At 36.6% G+C, this 25,547-nt stretch overlaps 2 protein-coding genes across 2 annotated transcripts in view; both read left to right on the forward strand.

Annotated features, from left to right (window-relative positions):
• SPART (spartin) overlaps positions 1–13,684 on the forward strand; it is a 47,337-nt gene extending 33,653 nt beyond the window's left edge. Inside the window, exons 10-12 of the transcript XR_005378326.1 lie at positions 4,803–4,882; positions 13,251–13,362; positions 13,644–13,684. The gene's annotated coding sequence lies outside the window, so the exon portion shown is untranslated. The remainder of the gene's footprint in view (positions 1–4,802; positions 4,883–13,250; positions 13,363–13,643) is intronic.
• The window catches only part of CCDC169 (coiled-coil domain containing 169), a 43,082-nt gene continuing 20,239 nt past the window's right edge, over positions 2,705–25,547 (forward strand). Inside the window, 5 exon segments of the mRNA XM_038573278.1 lie at positions 2,705–3,227; positions 4,803–4,882; positions 13,251–13,339; positions 13,341–13,362; positions 13,644–13,684. Of these exon segments, the coding sequence (XP_038429206.1) occupies positions 4,822–4,882; positions 13,251–13,339; positions 13,341–13,362; positions 13,644–13,684 (213 nt within the window). The 5' untranslated portion in view covers positions 2,705–3,227; positions 4,803–4,821.

A 25,547-nucleotide genomic window follows, 5' to 3' on the forward strand; every position in this document is an offset into this window, starting at 1 on the left:
TATAATGCAAAAGAAAAGAACTGGACCACTTACACAGAAAAATAAACTCAAAATGGATTAAGGACCTTAATGTGAGACCTGAAGCCATAAAACCATAAAAACCCTACTGAATAAAAAAACAAAAACACAAACAAAAACCTTCTGCACCACAAAGGAAATAACAAAACTAAAAGACAACTTACTGAATGGGAGAAGATATTTGCAAATTATATCTGATAAAGGATTAGTATTCAAAATATATGAAGAACTTATGTAACTCAACACCAAAAAAACAAATGATCCAATTGAAAATGGGTAGAAGACATGAACAGACATTTCTTCAAAGAAGACGCAGATGTGAGGATGAGATATCTCCCACCTGACAGAATGGTGAAACTCAAAAACACAAGAAACAAGTGTTGGCAAGGATGTGGAGAAAAAGGAATGCTTGTGCACTCTTGGTGGGAATGCATCTGGTACAACTACTGTAGGAAACATCATGGAGATTCCTAAAAAAGAATAGAATTACCAAATGATCCAGTAATTCTACTGGGAATTTATCCAAAGAATGCAAAAACACTAATTGAAAAAGATAAATGCACCCCTATGTTTACTGCAGCATTATTTATAATAGCCAAATTATGGAAGCAGCCCAAGTGCCTATTGATAGATGAATGGATAAAGAAGACGTGGTATATATAATGGAAAGTTAGTCATAAAAAAAGAATAAAACCTTGCCATTTGCAACAACATGAATGGATCTAGAGGGTATGGTGCAAAGTGAAATAAGTCAGAACAAATGCCATATGATTTCACTGGCGGAATTTAAAAAACAAGTGAACAAAAAAGAGACCAACTCACCAGATTATTAAGTATAAAGAACAAACTAATGGTTTACCAGAGGGAAGATGGGTGGAGAAATGGGTGAAATAGATGAAGGGGATTAAGAGTATACTTATGATGAGCACTGGGTAATGTATAGAATTGTTAAATCACTATATTGTACCTCTGAAACTAAGATAACACTAAGTTAACTATACTGGAATTAAAATCTAATTTTTTTACATTAAAAAGGCATCCATATCAGAGGAGTGGTTTTTACATGAGGATGGAAAAGTAGTGAGCTGGAAGTAGCATTGGAGGTGGAGAGAATTCTTGACCCTCCTGACCCAAAGAAGCACAAGGCTCTACAAAGAAACCAGAGAACAAAAACATTAATTCTTGGCTTTTGATATTTCAAGAGCTTTTGTTTAGGTGTAAATCATAAAGATTTGAAAGAGTACATAACTATCCCTCTACTGTCCTCCAGCTAACGCCCACCTCCACCCCTTCAGTCTATGAGAGGAAAGAACTACGAACTCTGGCTGGAGAAGAAAGAAGAAAGCCACTAAGGCAGGAAATAGAAACTGGTGAGTGAGAGGAGACCTGCAACTTGCTCCCCACAACCTGTCTGAGGCTGAGCAAAAAAAGTGGGAATACAAGATTTGCCATACCACATGACTTAATTGACAGAATTATTTCATATTATACTTCTTTTTAAATTAACTGTAGTAAAAAAAATAAATAAAATAAATAAATAAATTAATTAACTGTAGTTTTTTTAAAATAACCTATTTACCATCTCTTACAAACCACTTTGTACATAATAACCTTCAATTGCTATTAATTGAACTGATTCTTCAAAATGCTTTAAATTCTCTTTTGCCTATAAATCTGGGTTGTTCTTTTGGACATTAAACAGTGGCAGTAGAGTGTGCTACTTATTACACTTACACTCAGTTCAAACAATTGAATTCCAAACTGTCCCTGTTCTTAAAACAGCCCCCAGTACAGTCTCCAAATTTCCAGAATCTCCCTTCTCTCTTTTAAAACCCACTTTCTAACTGAAGACTTGCCTTAGTTCCAGCATGTATCCAATGAACCATTTTACCATTTTATACAAACTTTTAAGTGTAGCAACCATAGGTCCCAAAAGTTTTTTCTATTTTTCCCATGAATTATCGAGTTTCCAAAAGTATGTTGGTAAGCATAAACCAAATGAAACAAGCATTTACCACATGAAACAAGCATTTACCACATACGCTTTTTATGCTTTAAAAAAAAAAATCTTTGAAGGAGTATCTTATGGGCATAAACAATACATATTTACTGACCACTACCAAGGGTCACTCTTCTCAACACTGAAGATGAAACAGCAGAATAAACAACTCTTTACCGGAGTACTTGTGTTGATTTGTCAGAAAACAGTCCCGTGCTCACACTTCTAAAACTGACTCAGGATATGGAAAGTGTACCAGAGAAATCAGAGGTCAAGGCAGCCCATCTTTCTACTCAAAGATGGATGGGAGCAGGGATAACTAAAGCACAGAACATCAGGAGCAAAATGCAAAATTTGTGATTACAAATACAGGCATGAAACTTCAAGCTGTTGTAAGCAGCTTCGAGCTGTGTCCAGGGACAATTCCCACACTTGGCAAAACAAAATAATCTGTACTGGAAACAGTTCAGGCAGTGCCTTCTCAAGTTCTCTTCAGACACTCCTACCAGAACCCTTGTGCGCAGTAAACTGAAGCAAGAAAGGCGCAGCCAGAACTACTGTTGAGGGGATCCCTGGGTGGCGCAGCGGTTTGGCGCCTGCCTTTGGCCCAGGGTGTGGTCCTGAGACCCAGGATCGAATCCCACGTCGGGCTCCCGGTGCATGGAGTCTGCTTCTCCCTCTGCCTGTGTCTCTGCCTCTCTCTCTCTCTCTCTGTGACTATCATAAATAAATAAAATTAAAAAAAAAAAAAACTACTGTTCAGTACTTCCCTTAACAAGGTCTAAGAGCAAAGTGAACATCGGGCATGGGCATGGGTCGGTGTTTAAGGCCAGCAGATCCCTACTCCTTACAGTCATCCAGCTGGTGCACATCCCCCTCCACCAGTTTGGGTCCCTTTTCTGACGTGTTCCCAGGACGCTCAGCCTGGGCCAGCCTGGGCCCCGCTCTGCCACTGGCACTGGCACTGGCTCGGGTCGCCTTCCTGCGCCCCCGGGCGCCGCCCTGTGACGTGAGAGCGCGGCGCCGGCAGCGGCCACTGGCCACTGGGAGTCGGGGAGTCGGTGCGCCCCGGCGACGGCTCGCGACGGCGCTCTCTTCCCGGGTTCCGGGTGGCTTTTCAGCTCTTGTGGTCGAAGCTGGAAGACGGGGAGGGCGTGGACATTTCTGACCTGACACTATGGAGGAAGGAAGAGGCGACAACTTCGACCGGGTGAGCACCGATCGCCTTAAAATGGAGCTGCTGAAAGAAACCCATCGACGTGAGCGGCGGGCGGCGCGGCGCAGCGCAGGGCCAGGCGCGCGCCGACCAGGGACTTGCCCCTGCGTGCGTCCTGCTGTGGGAAGCGGAAGCCGACGTGAGGCCTGCAGGGTGATCCGAGCCCCGGCAGACCTGCGACGTCGAAAACCAGTGTTTTACAGTGTCATAGCATTTGCCCTTTGATTAAGCGTTTGATATTACAAACAGGCAGGTTTGGAGGCAGGATTCTTGTCTTTGGATCAGGTCAGATGGAGTGTATTGTGTGCACAGACTGTAATACTAAAATATGCGTTTGATTTTCATGTTGCGCTGACTTCAGCTTCTGTTTCAAATTCCAAAGGTTTTGTTTAGTTAGGCTTCTCCATCATCCCTTTAGAAGAACTTAAGAAACGGTGGCATTTTGTAAAAATGACGCGCCTTCTATATACTTCTTAAAATACTCACTATTATACTTCGTATTAAATCTTTGACACATTTTAAGTTTTGTTTTTTTTTTTTAATACCTCCAATCTGACCAGCAGGCCCCATGAGATTTGGACTCCTCTGTGTCCCTAAATCTCCGTGTGCTTTCCTCTGTTGTAGCTCTAACACACTTTTTAAATTGCTTGGTTATTTCTTGGGCTGATATTAAACTGTAAACATGCTGAGGACAGATTATGTGTTCCCTGAGGAATTTAGAGTATAAATTTAGGAATTTTAGAGTATAAATTTAGGAATTTTAGAGTATAAAAGCAAGTACTTTAGAGGAATCCTGCATAAATACAAATCCCAGCTTTTATCACTCTGTAACTACATGATCAACTTAATAAACCACTAAGCTTCAGTTTTCTCAACTCGAAGATTGGTGTATAAATCATAATAGCTCATGTGGTTGTCACCAGGATTGAGTGAAAAGTATGTACAGAGCATATAACATTGGCTTATGATAAGCACTCAATGGAAATTAGCTGCTGCTATCACCATTGCCCAGTTTAATTATTCACTGTAGTATTTTCAACATAGCACAATGCCTTGATGTATAGTAGGCAATAAAAAATACATATTGCATAAATGGTTCTCTCATCATATTTTGACAATTAATGTACTAATTTACTAATGTCCTGAATAGATAATCTCTGGAATGCTATTTGTGTGTATGTGGTTTTGTGTGTGTGTGTGTGTGTGTGTGTGTGTGTGTTTCTCTTTTCCTCTTTGTCTCTGGTTGTCAGTTACCCATTGCCCTAAGTCTTCCATTCTCTGATAATTTGCAGTTAATTTGCTGGGCTTTGAGAAACCAGAACAACTTCTTGGGATCATTTAAGAGTAAAGGTGACTAATGGTTACCTAGGAGCCTCTGAGCTTTAGTACACATTACGGTCCTTGTGGAACTTGGTTATCAGAATCCTCCACTTGCTTGATTTCTGATTCTCAACCATGCCTTCAATAAGTGATGTTTCATAATAAATTGCTCCTAAAGTAGTTGTGTGTTACTTTGTATTATTTTTATATTATACTGGATCATAATTAACAAGATATTTTCAATAATAGGGATATAGTGCAACTATCAATGCTTGAAATAAGACACAAGATAGCGGAACTGGAAGCCAAACTCAATACTGATGATGAAGGTATATAAGTAAATATTTTTATATATGACTCTTGTATAATTATTGTTTAGTTTACCAAGATACCTATAGTGCATCAAATTAGACGTAGGAAATAATAGTACCAGGTCTCAGTACAGCTTTTTGGCAGCATTAATAATAATTTGTTATCGAGGCTTTTAAAACTAATATTTCAGTGTCAAACCTGTTACTCTATAATCATTTGTCTACTTTCAAGTTCAAAATGTTCATCAAAAAAAAAAATGTTCATCAATTAGGAAAACCTTTGTTACATGACACCAATACATTATTGTTTTTGGTAAATAATAAAATGTCACAAATTTTCTGTGTAACTCAAGTAATACCCCTCATATCTTAACTTCTGTGGATTTGGCTATAACTTTAAAATCTTTATCTAGGTTTTGGCTATTTGTGTTGTAAGAATGGTGAAGGGCAGGGGGTGAGTGTTGTGTGCATACACATGCATCCACACACCCACATACCCATATATCCTTAAAATTTATAATGTATAAGATATTAATTCATTCCACAAATATTGAGACCCTGCCATTTGTCAACACTTGAAATGGAAAACCTTTCCATTTAGAGGTTTACTAACTATTGGGAGAAAGTATCAAACTAAAATGCAGTTCTCAGAAAGGAATTAAGTTCTGCAAAAGGAGAAATAGAAACTCAGTTAAGGGAACCTAACACAACTTGGATAAAAACATAAAGACAACTTTTCCAGAGAAGACAGGGCTTGAAATGAATGCTAAAGAACAGTAGGAGTTTATTAGGGTTATGGGGGTGGACTTTGGTTCTTAAACCCATTTACACCTCTCTCCTCTTCTATTGGGGAAGCCATGAAACAAACAGAATTAGTAACCATATGATAAATAAAATGCTACTATTCTTAGTTCCCAAGGCTCTTTTTAAGGCTTGAATGGAGAACACTACTCTGTCCCACATCTGGAGTAGCTTCCTATGTCTCCACGTTTATACTGGAATATATAACTGGCTTTGTCAGGAGAGACTGTCAGTGCACTTACCAAATAGTTGAATTGGCGAGACTAGCTGGGATTTTCTCATCTAACCAGTTACAGACAAAACAAGTCACACTCACAAATATGCATGCAATGCAATAACCATGCCCACTAGTAAAATGTAAGCCTAACAAATCTTATTATCACTTAGTATCTTCTCTTGGAGCGGAACTGGTATGTGGGTATAAAAAGAAAAGGTAAAATGATAGAGTTCTTTCCTCGGGGCCAAAGCTAAACCCTGAGGTGGAGGGGTCAGAAACACATACCCTTTCTTTAACTAAGGCCAGTAACTATGTCAGGTGAGGTGATTATTATTAACCTTATTTATGGAAACATGGAATTTAGAAATTTAAATAGCTTGCTAAGATCATGTAGCATATCATTTCATCCCAGATCACGTACCTACGTGATCACGCTTTGACAACTTCTATTTACCACATCAGCACTGAACAGTTCTGGTTATCTATAGCTGCATAGCAAACCACCTTATAACTTAGGGGCTTGAAAACCTGGGAGGTTAGCAATTGGGGTCTCATGTATTACAGTCAGATGTCTGGAGCTTAGTTATCTGAAGGTTCAATTGGGCTGGGCATTCCCAGATGACTCACATGGCTAGTATCTCATACTTGCTGTTGGCTGGGAGCCCAGCAAGGTACTGCCTATCAGAAATACCTACTCATGGCTTTTGTAGATTTTGCTTCTCACAGAATGGTGCTTGGGTTCCAAGAGGATGTATCCCAACAGCAAGCATTCAAAAAGGCACAAGTGACAGAGACTGCCAGGCCGGTTAAGGGCTACTCCCAGAACTGGTACAACATCAATTCCATTATATTCTATTGGTCAAAAACAGTCACAGATTCAAAGGGATGTAGTAGGAAACTCTACTTATCAAGTTCATAGTACAGAAGAACATAGAGGTGGGGGTATATTATTTCAGTCATCTTTGGAAAATATAATCTGTCACAGGGAGCATTAAACATAGTGCCATTTGAGGAGAACTCTTAAGTAATTGATGAAAATGGCATATAGATTGTCCTGTGAATATATCAGGAGATGAGATTAACGCTTATGAAGACAAATTAAGAGTAGTCTTTAATATGATGCTAATGAATTCGTATTGATCCTGAAGCCAATGGAACAATATTAAAGGAGTACTAAAATGAATTTATTAATTTTTAATATCATAGAAGAAATACGTGCACAAGTGGCAACTCTGGGTACATTTGTTTAGATGATCCTTTCATAGCTACTCTCCCCAAATCTCCATCATCTTTCTCCCCATCTCACTATCAGCTAAGAGCTTACCTTCAAAGAGAAAGAGAAGCAATGAGAAGATTTCCACTTGTTTCTACCAAGAAAGCTACCCACCTACGTGCATCTTTGTATATCCTCTTCCTTCTTTCCTGTTCTCCTGCATATTCTTATCTAAGGGACTCCTCCACGTATGTGATAGATCCTATCTACTCTCACCTACCAAGGACATTACTCCAGCAATTGTCCTCAGCATATAAATGGGCTGGATTTATTTTGTTGAAAAAACATGAAAAAGCTCCTTTGGCCCCACATTTCCTCTTGTGTCATCTTTCACTGCTCTATGTACAGCAGAACTCTTCAAAAGAGTGGTTTCTATTTCCACTCTTACATGTTTATACTTGTTTAGTCTATCTGGCTTATTAACTGTATTAATTTTTAGGCTAAATGGCAAATACAACTTCAAGGGGCTTCACATTCCCATAGTGGCCTTTAGGGTTCATAGGAAACTCTGTGCAGAAAAAATAGTTTATGTTTTAGTATATGTGCTACCAAAGTGAGTACAGAAGTGGTTTATGTTTTAATAAAATCTGAAATTCATCTTAAAGTTCAGTGACAAGATAAAGAAGAGGAAAGAACACGTTCAGATGACTTTTTTAAAAAGTGAGAATTAGCAGTGATTAGAGCTTTAAGTGTATTTTAAAAATTGAAACCACCCTTTGAAAACGATATTATTACCCCATTTTATAGATGAAAAACTGAGACTCATGGATTCTAAATCTCTCTCAAGGCTACAGAAGTGCTGAGTGATAGATCTGCATTTGAATGTAGGCATTCTGGCATCAAAGTCCACACTCAGCCTCTACTTGTTCAACCTCTTATGCTCAAGTTTGCTTCTCAATATTTTTTCATCTAGAGAAGAGAAACTTGATTTACTGAGGCTCTGGGCTCTGAGGCTCTGAGGCTCTTGTTCATCTAGGATTAGAAATGGGCTAGATTTGCCCAGCACAGGGACGATAGTTTTGTTCTCTCTTGAACAGAAGTTTTACCTCGAATCAACCAAAACTGCTCTTGTCAAGATGACTAGTGATTTCCAATTTGCTAAATCCAGTGTCAACTCTTGTCCTCATCTCACTTGACTTAGCACTGATACAAGGGGTCACCCTTATCTTTGAAACACTTTGCTCACTTGGCTCCTGGGATACCATATTCTCAGTTTTCTTTGTACCTACTGGCCATTCCTTATTTCTCTTCACCTTTATGATTTCTGAAAACTTGGGAGTGCCCAAGGGCTCAGTGCTCTGACTTTTCTTTGATACATGCACTCATTACTTAGGTGATCTTTGATCAGATGCTGCTAAATCCTGTCTGTATAATGACAACACACAAATTTACATCTCCATCTGGGAACTCTCCTTTGAGCTCTTTTTAATCTTCATTTATCGGATGGTTTCTATCCCTAAGCCCCTTTGGCTATTGGGTAATATGTTAACAGATCAAATAGTTTTCTAATTCATCTCAGTAAATGCTAGAAATATGTTTTGATAAACTTCAATTTGTCTTTTTTTTTAAACAGAGGAATACTTCTATTTATCTTAAAATGGCCTATTATTTAGTAATGAAACATTAGAGGTATTACTACCCCTGGGGGGAAGAAAACAAAACAGAGATGCCAGATGCTACCATTAAAATTTAATATTTTTGAAAGTTTCCATTAAGCAATAAAATTTGAAATAGACATAAGAGTTGTAGCTATTAGGAAGAGATAAAATTATTATAATTTTTAGTTTTTATAATTTGATATCCAGAATTTTCCAGAGATCAATTGAAAAACTACTGTATTAGTAAAGAATTATGAATGGTTGGATGCAGTAATGGAAGAAATGTTTATGTAAGAAAAAAAAACAGCACTAACCAGTTCAAAAATAGGGTTCTTAAATGATTGTACTCCCAATTTCAGCCCAAACTATAAAATATCAGACAAAAGCCTTGATTAGAAATATTCAGAACCTGTATGAAGGATAGCAGAAGACTTGTGATTATAAGGCAGTAATAACAGTTCAACCAGAATTCTCACCTTATTCAAAGTAAGAGATTTTACACTAGAAAGAAACCCTGGAATAAAATGATAGACTGTATCTATCTTATTTTTGTATCTTTAGTGCCCAGTATAGTGCCATATATTAGGCTTTTCCTTTCCTATTAACATTTTCTTATTTTACAAGACTTTGCAAATTAACATAACTTCATCACTGTTATAAATGCAATGATCAACACAAACATGACTGAATTATTAAAGTCTATATAGAGTCAAGTTTCAATCAATTCAACTGTGTCCTTTTAAACACTTTAAAATGTATTATTTAGCATTGTTGCTTAATAGGGCTTTGTTTTTGTTAACACTGCTATCTAAGGCAAAAAAAAAAACGAAACAAAAAACAACAAAAAAACATCTAAAAGATAGGGCTGTATCTAATTTAATTGTTTTAGAGATTTTATTATTTGTTTGACAGAGAGAGAGAGGGAGAGAGAGCACACAAGCACAGGGAAGGGCAGAGAAAGAGCGAGAAGCAGACTCCCTGTTGAGCTGGGAGCCCAACTTGGGGCTTGATCCCAGAACCCTGTGATCATGACCTGAGCCCACAGCAAGATGCTTAACTGACTGAGCTACCTAGGCACACCATAATTTAGTTTTCTCTTACCTTATGAGTGTCCTCTTCCAAGGTCAATTCATAAAATTGGCCATAAATCAAACTTATAAAACGTTTCAATTTTTGATTTGGTTTTGCTGACTGTTGTACTGATCCTAGCCAAGATCCCTCTGCCCCTCCCCTCATACCCTCATGCTCACACACTCTCTCTCTCTAAAAAGAAATAAACAAATCTTTTAAAAAGAGTGATGCTTTTGTTTGTTTGTTTTTAGAGTTACTGAAGGAGCAATGGTTCATGGAAGTATTGCTTTGGGTATTTTTTCCACCAAGAGACACAAATGTTTCTGCCAAATTTTTAGCCTTGTAATCTGTATTTTAAATAATTGTTTATGGTAAGTGTATTGTTGGGCTTTATAGATTGGCTGCTATTGTGCTGAAGATCAGGGATCATCTTTTTTGGTTTCAAGCATGTTGTGGCTATCTCAAAGATAGCGCCACATCTCTCATTCAGGTGTTTCAAATGTCTCTTAAATTCCCTTAGTATCAAGACTATTAAAAAAACTTGCCATTATTAACTGCCACTCTTACTCCCAATTGGGAACGTAGCTTAAACATTATTCCATTTTAAAGATGGATAAAGAATTAATACTTTTGGTACTTTTGTATTATCACGGAACAAAATGTGGTAGAGAAAGAAATAATCAGTGTGGTTCTCTTTTAGAAAAAAGAAATACTTGATAAGTAGAAAGTTCATGTGATTTGTGAGAGCCAATGCTGTTTTGTGAAAAGAAAACAATTTTGTTAATCTCCAGTTTTGTGGGCCTCCATCCACTTGTTGCGGAATCAGAAATTCTAACACACTTTGGTATTAGCCATGTAAATCAGTTATGGCTGCAGGTTTTGGTAATTTATGTAGTCTTTATGCAGTTGAATTTTAATTGATTAATTATTAATCAATGAATTGTTAATAATGTATACATTATCTTACTAGAATTTGAAACATAATAGACTGGAACAGATCGATGTTAATTATTTAACTGTTTGATAGCTCTGTTTGTATTTTCCTGTCAGTTCAACAGCAGCAACCAATCAGTTGGGTCCATTTAGTTTATGCAGCTTAAGATTTTTCTAAAATAGATTCTCCTGTTTTATGTATCATTCTCCTCACAGCAAGATCAAAACAGCACTGAATGCATTGTCAGATCAACTTTGGCAATGAGGCAATAATTAATACAGGGAGGACAGATTAGATTTAGATATGAACTAGCTGCAAAAATATCAAACAAAGATATTTCAAATTAACTCTGGAAATCAGTCTCAATGATTACTCATAGCTAGATAGCTTAAGAACAGAGTATTCTTTGCTCTGAACAGATTAGTTTGTACTCTTTATTAATTTGACCTAGAATTAGTCAAGCTCTCTTTCATATCTGCCCCAGCTGACTCATCCATTAGGCATAGTGGGCGCATTATGAAGGACCCTTGATGATACTTCTAGAGGCCAATGAGATATTTTATTTTAAAATCAGAAGAAAAAATGAATATGATCCAGTCTGGACTATATTTGTCTTTATACCAGCATAGTAGTAAAAATAGAATTTTTAATATTTTTTATAGAGGAAGAGGCCTACAAAGGCAAAAGTGTCAAGGGGCCATGGAAGTCACAATATGACCCTACAAGACCATAAGACTATTTTTTCCCCATTTAAAATTTTTCTCCTGTAATTCAAGAATAGCCCATTTGCTTTCTCTTTGTCTTTTGTCTTCTACAATCCGGAGCCATCTTTGTACCTGAAGGAATTACACATTTGAAGGTGTACATTTGAAGTCAGTTCATCACACTGGGGAATGTGAATATTGACATCATTACATCCAGGGCCTTGCACTTATTAACATTAATACATGATAGTATACTATTAGGCTTACCTATATTTGAGGATCTCTAAATCAATATTTTAAAGTGGAGGTAAACATTTCCAAACTATAGTTAGATGTGCTAAAAATGAATTACATTCTTAATTTTTTGGTAACTGTTCTGATTTTGATCTGAAGCCCCCATTTCCATGGTGGGGAAAGAGGTCCAATTACAGAGAGAGACTTTACCTAGCCAGTTATACTGGTAATTCCATCTATTTGAACTCAGTGGTATCTTTTGGATAAATGTTCAGTCTGTCAGATTCCTCTTTCCTTCTCGTTCCTGGAAGCATTTGGATTAATAACTTTCAACCTCAGTTTGGGAGAGGGTTCCTGCCTCTGTTTTTGGAACACTATTTGCTAGAGATGAGGGGGTATGGGAGACATGTGGCCAGGTTAGAAGGTTGAGGCTGGTAGTATATGCTTATATTCTTCCTACTTAGATTTTTCTTGTCAGCTATGATGGAGCTGAAATTGCCTCATATATATAAAGAGTATTAAGGTTCAGAAGCAAGCCATCATTTTTCTCTCTATAAAGTGTACTTTCAAGATAAGAAAGAAAGAAAGAAAGAAAGAAAGAAAGAAAGGAAGGAAGGAAGGAAGGAAGGAAGGAAGGAAGGAAGGAAGGAAGGAAGAAAGAAAGAAAGAAAGAAAGAAAGAAAGAAAGAAAGAAAGAAAGAAAGAAAGAAAGAAAAAAAGAAAAGAAAATAGCTTTGGGCCTTGAAGCTGACCAAAGATGTTTTAGTTCTAGGCTGTATGCTCCTCCCCTCCTATAACAATAAAACAAATGTTTTGGTCTTAATAACCAAAGGGGTTTGGTGAAAGAAACCTGTTTAAGGATAAGAGAAGATGACTGAATAGGTAACTGCATGTTTTAGCACAGCGGTTAAGAGGATACACATTCAAGTCAGATAAAACTGGGCTGAAGCCCCAGTTTCCCCATTCTTGGCTTTGTCACCTTAAGAATATTATTTGACATGCCTGAGCCTTGGTTTCCTCATCTGTAAAATAGGCAACGAAGTTTTTTCAAATGAGGAATAATTAGTTAATATATGTAAAGCATTGTGTATTTTATATGTAACAAACATGTAAGTGGTAATTGTAAAACAGACTTTAGAATTTGTTTGCAAAGGGAAAAAAGAGAATATGACATTAGATGGAGGCTAGAACTATTTAGACTGTTATGTATGGATATTTCAGGTTACAAGGAAAGAAACATGTTCCTAATAGTCCCTCTAATAAAATTCTGTGTAAGGGTATGTGAGGAACTGAAGGATAAAGGGAATAGGAAGTGAGAAGACCAGGAATCACAATAGTCCTAGTGAGGTCTGGCTGTGTAGTAATCTGACTGAATTTACTGTCTGCAATCTCAAAGATCCTATCTAATAGAGAAATGCATGCTTAAAAATTAGTTCATTCTAGTTCATCTATATTGCTAACAAAGTCAAGTGCAGTAAGATTGAGCTGATTAATGTTGTAAATAAATGAGAGGTGACAAGTTGATTTTCTCCTATCCCCCTACTTTTCACTCAGGTGGTGAATGGAAAGTTCGTTATGAGACACAACTGGAACTGAATGAACAACTAGAAAAGCAAATTGTTTCTCTAGAAGAGAAAATGGAAAAAAATCCCTGGAAATCCTTCAGGTACCAAAGCAACTATGTATATGTTTTATAAATTGAGTTAAAAGTGATAAAATATTTTTTTAAGATTTTTATTTTATTTATTTATTCATAGAGTCAGAGAGAGAGAGAGGCAGAGACACAGGCAGAGGGAGAAGCAGGCATCATACAGAGAGCCTGATGTGGGATTCGATCCAGGGTCTCCAGGATCACGCCCTGGGCTGCAGGCGGCGCTAAACCGCTGCGCCACCGGGGCTGCCCCCAAAGTGATAAAATATTAATTGTTCATATTTGTTTTGTTGTAGATAGATTGTCTTCTATCCGTGTCTATGAACAAATGCCAGTGGTGAGTAAAGACTGGTTTAACTAAAAGAATAATTGAAGGAAAGAAATTATGTATTTCTTTTTTAGATAGGTTCCAAAAAAAAGTTTAAAGACTGTTGAAAATTCCAAATAAAATATTTTGTTCAGTGGAACTGTTTCTAGGAAGTAAGGAATCCTATAGTAGATCCTTCAACTTAATCTCCCCCTTATAAAGCTGGGCAGGGTTGCAGGTACAAACAAAATGGAAAAAAAAAATGGAAGAAAAAGAATCTCAAATCTCAATAGTCAGTCCAGGTGGAAAATGTTTCTACTTCCTGCAACCTAAAAGAGCCTATTAAACACAGAAATATATATCATACCTATTTAAAAACATTTCCATTCTATTTCCTCCAGAACATAGATATACACATGTATAGATATACACACACACATATTCACATTAACACACATATACACATAATGTATAAAATCCAACAGAGAACCTATAAAATTACCCTATCACATGAAAAAAAAAAACAATTATTGGCTGCTTTACCTAATTTTCTTTGGGCTGCCCTTTCCTCCTGATAAGTTACTTAAATTTATATGTTTTTACTTTACAAAGCACATGTATTTGTTTTTAATTCATTTAAACGTTTGTTTTTTAAAATGTGGAGGAGACGTAAAGCATGGCTTATGGTGGATTTAGAATATGCTTGGAAATAGCCTTTTCTTTAGAACTCACACTGAATTTTTATTTCTAGAATATCTAGAAAAACATGGAAATCTTATAAAAATCAAGGGTACTTTATCTGAAAATATAAATATAATACTCTGCTAAACTGGCAGAACTACACAACCCCATGAGCTAAAATTTAATATTATTTCCTTTAACACATTTGACACTAAGCTTAAAACAATTAAGTGATTTGCTCAGAATCACAGTCTGGAAATGTGGAAATTGATTCTGTTTCTCTAAAAAAACCCAGACCCATTTGACTATACTGTGCTATGCCAACAGCCCTTCTATACTACCTATCAGAAATAACATGTTTTTTAACGTGTTTTATGTAGAGCACTTAACTGACTGCTATATTCACAGAGGTCCTGAGGACTGGAGCGCTACAGAGATTGCTCATTGAATAACTGCAGACCTTTAGTGAAAAATACATAAAAATATCTTTTTTTAATCATAAATCAGGAGAGAAATAACCTATTTTGTACACCTCTGTCATTTTCAACTCAGAAATTTATTTTTGTCTTGCAGTCAGGAAAAATCATGGAGTTATATCTCCATCTTGTGGTACTTAGAAATCACTGCAAGGGTTATTTTAGGCCTTGTCTTTCTTTAACTATGGATATAATTTTAGTTCTACCTATAAAATATAAAATATAAAATACTACCTACAGAACATAAAATATTCTGATTCTCAGTTGCTTGATAACTCATCCTCAGTGCTAGCTCCAGCCTTATGGAGAATAGCAGCAAGTGCTGGTGTGACATGGTATGATACTTTATAGCATACATAAGCATTTGATTGGTTTTTCTCACAGCTACCTCAGACTGTAACATACTCATGTTGACAAAATTCTTTCTTTTTATGAATTTGTGTTATTCTTGAAAAAAATGTGTTTCTCTAAGAGGTTTAGATCTGGAGGCAGAGAATTCTATTTCTCTTCAGTAAAGGACTAAAGAAACGTTAGAAAAACTAAGAGCAGGGTCATGTACCAAGCAGAAAGGAAAGATAATGAAAGTTCAGGCTCTTAAGGAACTGGTTCTCTTTATTCTCTAGGCAGATGCATGTATGAGTATCTGGTGTTTCTTACACAGGGGAATCAGGAGGAGTCTGCAAAAACAGCAGGGATTAGGAATCTAGCCTAGGAGCTGGTGGTGGAAGTCGCCAACTACCAAACAAAAAACATTGGGATCCAAGGATCCTATATCCAGTGATGAAATGTTTTATTCAAGGACAGAAGATAGTATACTAAGCCTTATTCTTTATATAAAAACAATATTTATGAAATTCAGATGCATACTCTTTATGGAATGCAGACAGTTTTGACTTTCTATTAAGGCTGATAATTAGAGAAAGATTTTGAACTTCTTGGGAGTGATAGAATATGAATTCAAACACTACTTGTAAATTTACTGATTCTTTATCCTTGTTGGGGTTGGCACAGTGGCTCCTCCAGGCTCCTGACTTGACTTTCCGCTCTGCCATCCTTTAATGAGTGGCTAATGCTCACAAGATGACCGCTTCACTTTCTTTTTCATAGAAAGAAGTAGGTGAAGGGCAAAGGGCAAAGGTGAAGGCCAGTCAAATTTGCTTTCTTTCAAAGCATTTTCTAACACTGCTGTACCCAGAGTCTCCCCTTATATCTCATTGCTTAGAATTGCATAATATGGGCACCTGGGTGGCTCAGTGGTTGAGCATCTGCCTTTGGGATCAGGTCTTGATCCCGAGGTACTGAGGCACTGAGATGGAGTCCCACATCCGGCCCCCCGTGGGGAGCCTGCTTCTCCCTCTGCCTATGTCTCTGTCCCTCTCCGTGTGTCTCTTCATGAATAAATAAATAAAATCTTAAAAAAAAAGAACTCTATCATATGGCCTCCTGTATCTGCAAGAAAGGCTGGAATATTTAGTGTTTTACTGAGCATAGTAGTAGGAAGAAGGGTAGAATGAATATCTGTTATGCAATTAGCTCTATTTGCCACACAAAGGCACTTTCAATGAGTACTATTTCACTTATTTTTTAAGATTTAGAGAACTCAAGTAAGGGTGAGGAGGAAGGGCAGAGGGAAAGGGAGAAGCAGACTCTCACTGAGCAGGGAGCATGACTTAACGGGGGGCTCCATCCCAGGACCTTGAGATCCTGGTGCCCCAGTACCATTTCATTTTAAAGTTATATATATTCATTTAATATTATTTGAAAAATAAAAGACAAAGATAAATATTACTTAATATTTATATTAAGTAATATTTAAATATTACTTAATATTTATATTAAGTAATATCTTACCTGCAGATATATCTAAAAATGCATGTAAAAACATCATATTGTACATATCATTCTTTTTATTCTGTCCATGTTATAATACATAAAGATCTGGTAAATTTTATTTGCTACATAGTATTCTTCTATCTATATATCTTTATTTATTTATTTATTTATTTATTTATTTATTTATTTATTTATTTATTCCCCTATGAGGATTTTTCAAAATCTCACTGTGACAAACATTGCCACAGGGAACATACTTATACATGTCTCCTGATACAAAGTATTCCTCCAGAATTGGCTAACTTTTCTGTAGAGAGCTAGGTAATTAATACTTCAACTTTGCAGGCCATATGATCTCCGTTGCAACTATTTGATGCCGCTGTTGTAGTGTGAAAGGAGCCATAGACAATATCTAAATAAATAGATAGGATTTTATTCTAACAAATGTTGGCTTACAAAAACAGACTGTGACTGGATTTGGTCTTCAAGCTATAGTTTGCCAGCCCTTGGATTAGGGCAGTGGTCCTTAAACTTTCCTAAGGTAACAGAATCATGTAGGAAACTTCATAAAAATACAAAGGCCAGGCTTATCCTTTTTTTTTTTTTAAGGATTTCATTTATTTATTCATGAGAAACACAGGGAGAAGGGCAGAGACACAGGAAGCAGGAGAAGCAAGCTTCCTACAAGGAGCTTGATGTAGGACTCAATCCCAGACCCCAGGCTCCAGGATCACATTCTGAGCCAAAGGCAGATAGATGCTCAACTGCTGAGCCACCCAGGCATCCCCAGCCTGCCCTATCCTTTAAACAGCTTGCCAATTCTGAGTTCTTTATTAACTCTCCAGATAATTTAGATATACACCAATTTTGAGAACAACTGCTCTAACATACATAGAGTGAAAATTTTAGAACATGGGATATGCACATTTTCAAATAATGATAGAATCCCTCTAAATCAATCTAAAGACACCCCAGGTCTATAGTTAGGTCTGTAATAAGTAAAAGAGATGATGATGGGAGATAAGACTGGAAATATAAGCAGGGCCTTGATAACAAGGGATTTTATATGCATATGAACCTCTTTATATGTGATGAGAAACTTTTTTTTTTTTTAATGGGAAGCATAAAAAAGTATTTAATAGAAGTTTAAGTCTTTCCCCCCATGGAGAAAGGCTTCCCCAGGGTGAGTGAGATTTGAGGCAGAGAAACCAGATAGGACGCTTTTGTAGCAGTCCAGGTACAGGAAGGTAAGTTGTTCAGCTTGGACAGTAGTATATGGGGATGGAGGCAATGTGACAGATTGAAGAGATATTTAAGAATGTGGATTTTGTGAGTATGTGGATGCTCAGGTGAGACTGGAAGAGGATTGGAGGGAGATTAAGGACTCTCTCTTGAACAATGATTACAGTCAACAGCACTGTAGGCATCAGAAGTAGGCAGAATGTTAGGAAATGAGTTTAGTTTTGTATGTATTACACAAATCATAGTGATCAGCCACCTGGACATGGTTTTAGACTATGGAAAGTTGTCTCTCTGAAAGGAGAGATCCTGGAATCATCAGTGTCATCTGAAGTCATCAAAGTATGAGATTGTTCAGAAAGAAATACAAAATCTGAAAAGAAGAATTGAGGATGGAACCCTAGGGAGTACTAACACTTAAGATGTTAGCTGAGGAGGCGATACAGTGAAGATAACTAAGAAGAAAAATTATTGAGAAAGGGAGAGGGAAGACAAAAGTGTGGAAAAGAGTGGTATCATAGAAGCCAAGGGAGGAGAAGGGTTTGATGAGTGTTCAGCAGAAGAATGTTCTCCAAGAAATTTCAGGTGCAAGGTAGGATAAAGCACATAATTTGAAATTCCAGCACATTATTGATTCAAAGGGGAACAAGGTAAGCAGGTTAGAAGCAAGTTAATTAGAAGACAGGCTATTGAAAGAAAATGTTGTGTAGTGGAAAAAAAAGGGGTGAGACAATGAAGTGGGTTTAACCCACCTTGCCCAGAAACATGGCTTTTAGAATTAGACTATCCTGGTTCAAATTCAGACTATGGGGCATTAAGGAAATTATTTCATCTGTCTGAGGCTTAATTTCCTCATCTGTAAAATGGAGTTAATTATGCTCTCTTGCAAGGTTGTCATAAAGATTATTAGAGATACATAAAGCAAATAGTATCATGCATAATACAGAGTAAGCACTTCCCTTGATAAAGTGTTAGTTCCCTTCATCCCTTCTTTGATAACTCGAACTTTAGAGGGAGCTCTAAGCTGCCTTAGAACAAGCCAGTTGTGAAATTAAGTTTAGCCCATTTCAAGGAAATAAGGGCAAGGATAAGTTGTGCAGTATGTTTTCACTTATTCAGCTGTGCTGTTACAGAAGTTGTGAATATTCTGGTACCTCTTAAAACTATAGAATTCTGTGGTCTTTTAGTACCTGTCCAGAGAACAGGGGCTTCTTTTGGGATATAATAAAAAGAACAGAAATTTTACTTCTCTTGGGGTTGCTGGGCTTTCTAACCCCTTTTATTTACATCTACCAGAAGAACCTAGTGTCTACCTAATGTTATCTCCAAGAATTTTGTGGTGTATTGAACAAAGATCTGTAGCCATTCACTGGAAGACTAGGATCTGTTTTAAGCATTCCAAATGATTCAAAGTTAAGGATAATTAGGCTTTGCTGACTCTGATGAGCAGAAGCTGTTTTTCTGGTTCTGACATGGCATTCTAGGCCTCCTCATTAATATCCAATTAGAATATGAAGCTGAGGATTCAGATGAACTCTTTATCAGAACTTTATGGCTCCTGGTGGACAGCCCCATCCGTAGGTGGTTCCCCAGCAGTGTTTTGAGTAATCTTTGAGTGCTTTACTGTCACTACTAGCATACTGGTAGCTGATGTCTTCTCTCTTTGATTACTTTATTTAGGCCCACTCAAGCTGAATATCTATTACACTGTGCCACAAACAGAAAGGATGATTGGCCCCTTTACTTCCCTGCCTCCCTTTACGGTCCAATGCTGCCATGTTCTTAGTTGCTGGTCAGTATATAGAGTTGGGGTCCTTTAATTATCAAACCATGAATCATGGTGAAAAATTTATTAAAAGTGTATATTCTTGGGTTTACCACCCAGAGATCCTTATTGGGTAGGTCTGGGATAAGGCCTGGACATTGCATTTTTTAGCAGACATCACAATAGGTTCTATTGCAAAACACTAATATATAAAATAACAACAACAATAATAACAGATTTAGGGGATCTATATCCCTCAGGGAAAGATGTACAAGATAGTCTCTCTTGTGAAAAGTTACTATAAAGTGTTGATCAAAAAGTTCTACCATAACCCTGTGGTCAACTCTATTGCATGATGGAAATGCTATTCCTTGATTCATCAGGAGTCATAAAATTGATGACCCCTTATCTTATAGTCTGTTCTGGCTGCCATAAAAAAAATACCGCAGACGGGGTGGCTTACAAACAACAGAAATTTATTTCTCATTAGAGTCTGGAAGTCCCAAGATCAAGGCATCAGCATATATGGTGTTTGGTAATAGCTTGATTTCTGATTCAGAGATGACTCCTTCTTGCTGTGCCCTCCATGGTGGGAGAGGGCTAAGAACCTCTGTGGAGTCTTTTTTATAAGAGCATTAATTCTATTCTTGAGGCTCCTATCCCCATAACCTGAGCATCTCCCAAAGTCCCCACCTCTGTATATCATCATATGAGGCATTAGGATTTCAACATATGAATTTGGGAAGGACACAGACATTCAAACCACAGAACTTCTATTTCTCTCTGCTTCTTTTTCCCATCAGTGCATTCCTTTGTTTCTCATTATACCCAGACAGCTTGGACCCTTCAGGGAAAACTCTCACCAGAACACACACTCTGTCAGTCAGATGGAGATAGCACAGAAGATCCTGCTCCCAAAGCCAACAAAGCTATCTGATGATGGGGGACATGAAGGAAAAAGTATGGAAACAGAGAAACAATATTTAGGAAAATTTTGAGTTTCACATTAAATGTTCTCTGGAAGACTCTTGATCAATTTGTAGAAAATCAAGTCATAGGAAATTAATTTGCCAAAATCTAAATCATTGAATACATTCTTATGATTGTAACCCTAGCATTTTAAAGAATGTTCAATTTGTTAAAAGCTAAAACTTATGAAAATGGCTTAGCATTTAGTATCATCATTGAAAAATATATTCCAAAAAATAATATGTTTAGGTTATAAGTTCACATGCATGGAAGATTCTCCTAAAAGCAAGTTTTGGATAATTTGGTAAATTTAGAATCCTTGGTGAATTGGCCTCTTTGCAAGTTAATCCTTTGGTCAATTGACTTCTTGCAATATTAACTTTTGGATATTTACCTAGTTTCCTTTCTGAAGGATGTTTTAGCTTTCCTTAAGACGAACCATAAAATCTCTCCTTGCCCTGCCTTAGTAGGAGAGGCATTTCAAACAGCTGGACTAGTCTCTTCATCATGCACTTGAGCCTTCAAAGAAACAAGACTCTCCCCTCATATCATTCTCTATTTTCGTCCATTTAATTCTACATGTTGACTGCTGATGTCTTTAATCAGCATCCTACTCTTTTGTTCATCCTGATGCCCCATATCATTTTCCTGAATCCCCTTTGTTGTGATTCAGATTCTTCTTTTAGTTATGCTGCTTTATGGGATCCTGGACAAACATTTAGCCCAGTTTGGACCTTCCAGGGAACTATTACCTCACTGTAGTGGCATCATGCTCCCAGTAGGTTCAATTTGGTCATTTCCACCTTCAGAACATTCTTAGAAATTTTGTTTTTAAAGCCATAAATATACATTTTAGAACCTGATAGCCAGGCATTAATAGTAACGAATCTAAAACACTATTGACACTCCTAAATATATTTGTGTTTAAAGTGATATATCTGCCATATAGTGAAAGGATTATTGAAGGGATCTTGGATTATCAAGAATGTGATATAAACAAAGCAAGAGGAGAAATTCCCACTAGTCATCTGACTAGTGGTAGATATGTAGAATCCATCTGAGGCTGCTTCCTGATGTATTCTGTCCCAGATATTACCAAGTTTGTGTTCTCAAAGATCATGTGTCAGTTTGGAGACAGGTGTAGCCTCAAATCACAAAACAAGTAACACATATTTTATATATGAATTTAATAACAATGTTGTCCACAAGGGGGCACTTGATATTTAAGCACGCAGAGGCTGTATTCATTCATTGCTGCAATTGCCTTCATTGAAAAGTACTGCATATCTAGGAGCTGTAATTATATTCTCATATTTTTTCTCTTGTAACCATTCAGTAGAGTGATTTTTTTCACTTGTAATTTTTATGTGTTCTTTAGTATAGTATAGCAATTACCATTGCTTAAAAAATTGGTGGCTGATAGAGTTTCCTTTTTACTTAGGATAGAAAAAAGGGGCTTAAGAAAAGCACAACTAAGTATATTTGATTTCAGGTATGTAAAAGCATCCTAAAATTTCTTATTCTTACCCCTAAAGTGCTATATCTGCCATATAGTTTCAATGTGCTGTTAGAAAATGATCTTTTCCAAGCAAATTAAGACATGATCATAGGTGAAATACTAAGAACTAATTAGTATCAGAAACAAAACAAAACACCTCTTCCATGATAAGAGAATTAATTTTTGTGTACGCGATTTCTTTTTGGTTAATTTCCAGTGTAGTCTTCAATTTACCTCTGGCTTTAGTATGTTTTTTCAGGCTATAGTTTCCTAGTGTGTGACCATTGATTATATAATTAGCTAAAACAAGCTCCTCGGGAAGATCAAGCACATTAAATTATGGGTCTTCTAATGAATTAGAAGTGATGGGATAAGAGAATATGTGACTTTGATAAAAACATTTAAAAAATAGTTCATTTTGGAGTTAGTAAAATAAAGAAGCAAAATCTAGAATGAACCTTGAAGTTACTGTAGTATAATTTTATAATTTTAAAGGATTTCTGATGTTTATAATAATTTTATAAATGGATAATTACAAATATCTTGCATTTAATGATCCAGAGTATTTAATGACTAATACAGTTTTTACAAAATCCCAAATGTGTTCTCATGTTCTCCCCAGGACAGTTTTTTAAATTAATTAGTTAATACCTTTTTTAGAGCAGTTCTAAGTTCTTAACAAATTTGGATGGAAGGCACAGAGATTTCCCGCATACTCCTTACCCCTACACATAGCCTCCTTATTATCAGCATTATTCATTCCATTACTGGAATGAATCTATACTGACTCATCATAATCACCCAAAGTCCATAATTTACCTTAGAATTTACTCTTGGTGTTGTATGTTTTATGAGTTTGGAAAATGTATGATGACATATATTGATCCTTATTATATAATACAGAGTATTTTCACTGCCCTAAAAATCCTCCGTGTTCCACCTGTTCCTCCCCACTATCCACCCCCAACCCCTGGCAATCACTGATCTTTTTATTGTCTGCATAGTTTTGCTTTTTCCAGAATGTCCTATAGATCCAGTCTTTTCAGATTGGTTTTAGTAATATGAATTTAAGATTCCTTCATGTGTTTTCCAATAGTTCATTTATTTTTAGTGCTGAATAATATTTCATTGTCTGGATGTATCATGGTTCATTTGTCCATCCACCTATTGAAGGGCATCTTGGTTTCTTCCCAGTTTTAGTAGCTATGAATAAAGCTTATATAAACATCCATATGCAGGTTTTGTACGGACATAAGTTTCAACTCCTTTGGACAAATACCAAGGAGGGCAATCACTGGGTCATATGGTAAGAGTATGTTTAGTTTTATAAGATACTGCCAGACTTCTTTTTATTTTTATTTTTTAAAGATTTTATTTCTTTGAGAGAGAGAGAGAGAGAGAGAGAGAGTGCTCAAGCAGGGGGAGGAGCAGAAGGAGAGGGACCAGCAGACTGTGCTGAGCACAGAGCCTGACGCAGGGCTCAATTGCACAACCCTGAGATCATGACCTGAGCAGAAATCAAGAGTCATAGGCTGACTGATTGAGCCACCCAGGCGCCCCTCATTTTGCATCTTACATTTAGATCTGTGATCTACTTTGGGTTAATTTTTGTGAAGGGTATAAGATGTCTAGATTAGTTTTTTTGCATGTGGATGTCCAGTTGTTCTGGCACCATTTGTGGAAAAGAGACTATCTTTGTTCCTTTGTTTTACTGGTAATGAACAAGTAGAATTTGAAATCTAAGAACACAATACCATTTATATTAGCACCCCCCCAAAATGAAATACTTAGATATAGATCTAACAAGATGTGTGTAAGATCTGGATAGGGAAAACTACAAAACTATGATGAACAAAATCAAAGAACTAAATACATGGAAAAGATATTCCATTTTCATGAATAGGAAGACTCTATATTGTCAAGATGTCAGTTCTTCCCACCATAATCTATAAATCCAATGCAATCTCAATCAAAATTCCAACATGTTATTTTATGGATATTGATGAACTGATTCTAAAGTTTATAGGAGAAGTAAAAGACCCAAACAGCCAATATGATGTTGAAAAAGAAGAACAAAATTGGAGGACTGTTGTTTACTAACCTCAAGATTTACCAAAAAGCTACAGTAATCAAGATTAGTATTAGCAAAAGGATAGACATATAAATAAAACAGAATAGAAAGCCCAGAAATAGAACACCCAGAACAAAGAGATCCTTTTCAACTGACCTTTGGCAAAACAGTTGATTTTCATATATTAGCCTTGTATTCTGCAACCTTGTTATAATCTCTTATTAGTTCCAGAGCTTGTTGTTGATTATCTTGAATATTCTATGTAGATGATCATGTTGTCTGCAAACAAAGATAGTTTTATTTTCTTTCCCAATCTGTATACATTTTATGCCTTGTCTTGCCTTATTATATTAGCAAGGACTTCTAGTGTCATGTTGCAAGTGATGAGAGGGGTCATCCTTACCTTGTACGTCTGATCTTAGTGGGAAAGCTTCAAGTTTCTAACCATTAAGTATGATGTTACTATAATTGTTGTTGTTGTTTAAGATAATTCTTCATCAAGTTGAGGAAGTTCCCCTCTATTCCTAGTTTATTTTTTTATTTTATTTTTTTTATTCCTAGTTTATTGAGAGTTTTTGGTATCAGTGGGTGTTGGATTTTGTCAAATGCTTTTTCTGCATCTATTGATCTGATCACATGATTTTTTTTAGTCTGTTGATATGACAGATGCCATTAATTGAGACAGTTTATTTTTATGTTTGCCTTATTCCCGTGGGCTTGCCCTAATGAACCATCCTACTTTCCTGAGTTATTGCATAATATCAAAGCATGGTGCATCTAAAACTCAACTGTAGGAAGCAGGCTCAGGGAAGAAAAGTGAGGTGGGTCCCAGGAATTCTACTTGTAGGAGCAGTCCTAAGGCTAACGAGAAAATACTGTACTGTGTGTCTCCATGCAGACTCAAAGGGGAACAAACAAGCGCAGAGCTGGAAGATGGTGTGTTATAGGCTGGAAGGATAAGAAATCAAGATGTTAAAGCTGAAGGTAGTTACGAAGAAAGTCAGAAGGACAAGGCAAGGGGTCCACATCTGATATGAAGTTTCTGCTTAATATGTTTTCCACATGTATATACAAACTTATGAAATTAACATTTTGCCATTTTTAAACATTTTTTAATTTAGGAATTCCTAACTCAAGTACCAGGATGGGTAGCTACCATCTTGAATACAGTCCATTTTATAATTCACTGTGTTGAGTATAAATTATTGAAGAACTATTAGTGAATAGTAGTAGTAGTATGGTGCTTTTAAAAATGTGCTTAATTATAATGGTTCCCATTTTGGTCAAGATTTTTTTTTTTCTGTTATAAAATTAAGAAGGTAGATGGTATTAGTAGTAGGCTCTCAGGCCTGAGATCTGTT

Source organism: Canis lupus, chromosome 25 (assembly GCF_011100685.1).
Source record: "Canis lupus familiaris isolate Mischka breed German Shepherd chromosome 25, alternate assembly UU_Cfam_GSD_1.0, whole genome shotgun sequence".
Lineage (NCBI taxonomy): Eukaryota > Metazoa > Chordata > Mammalia > Carnivora > Canidae > Canis > Canis lupus.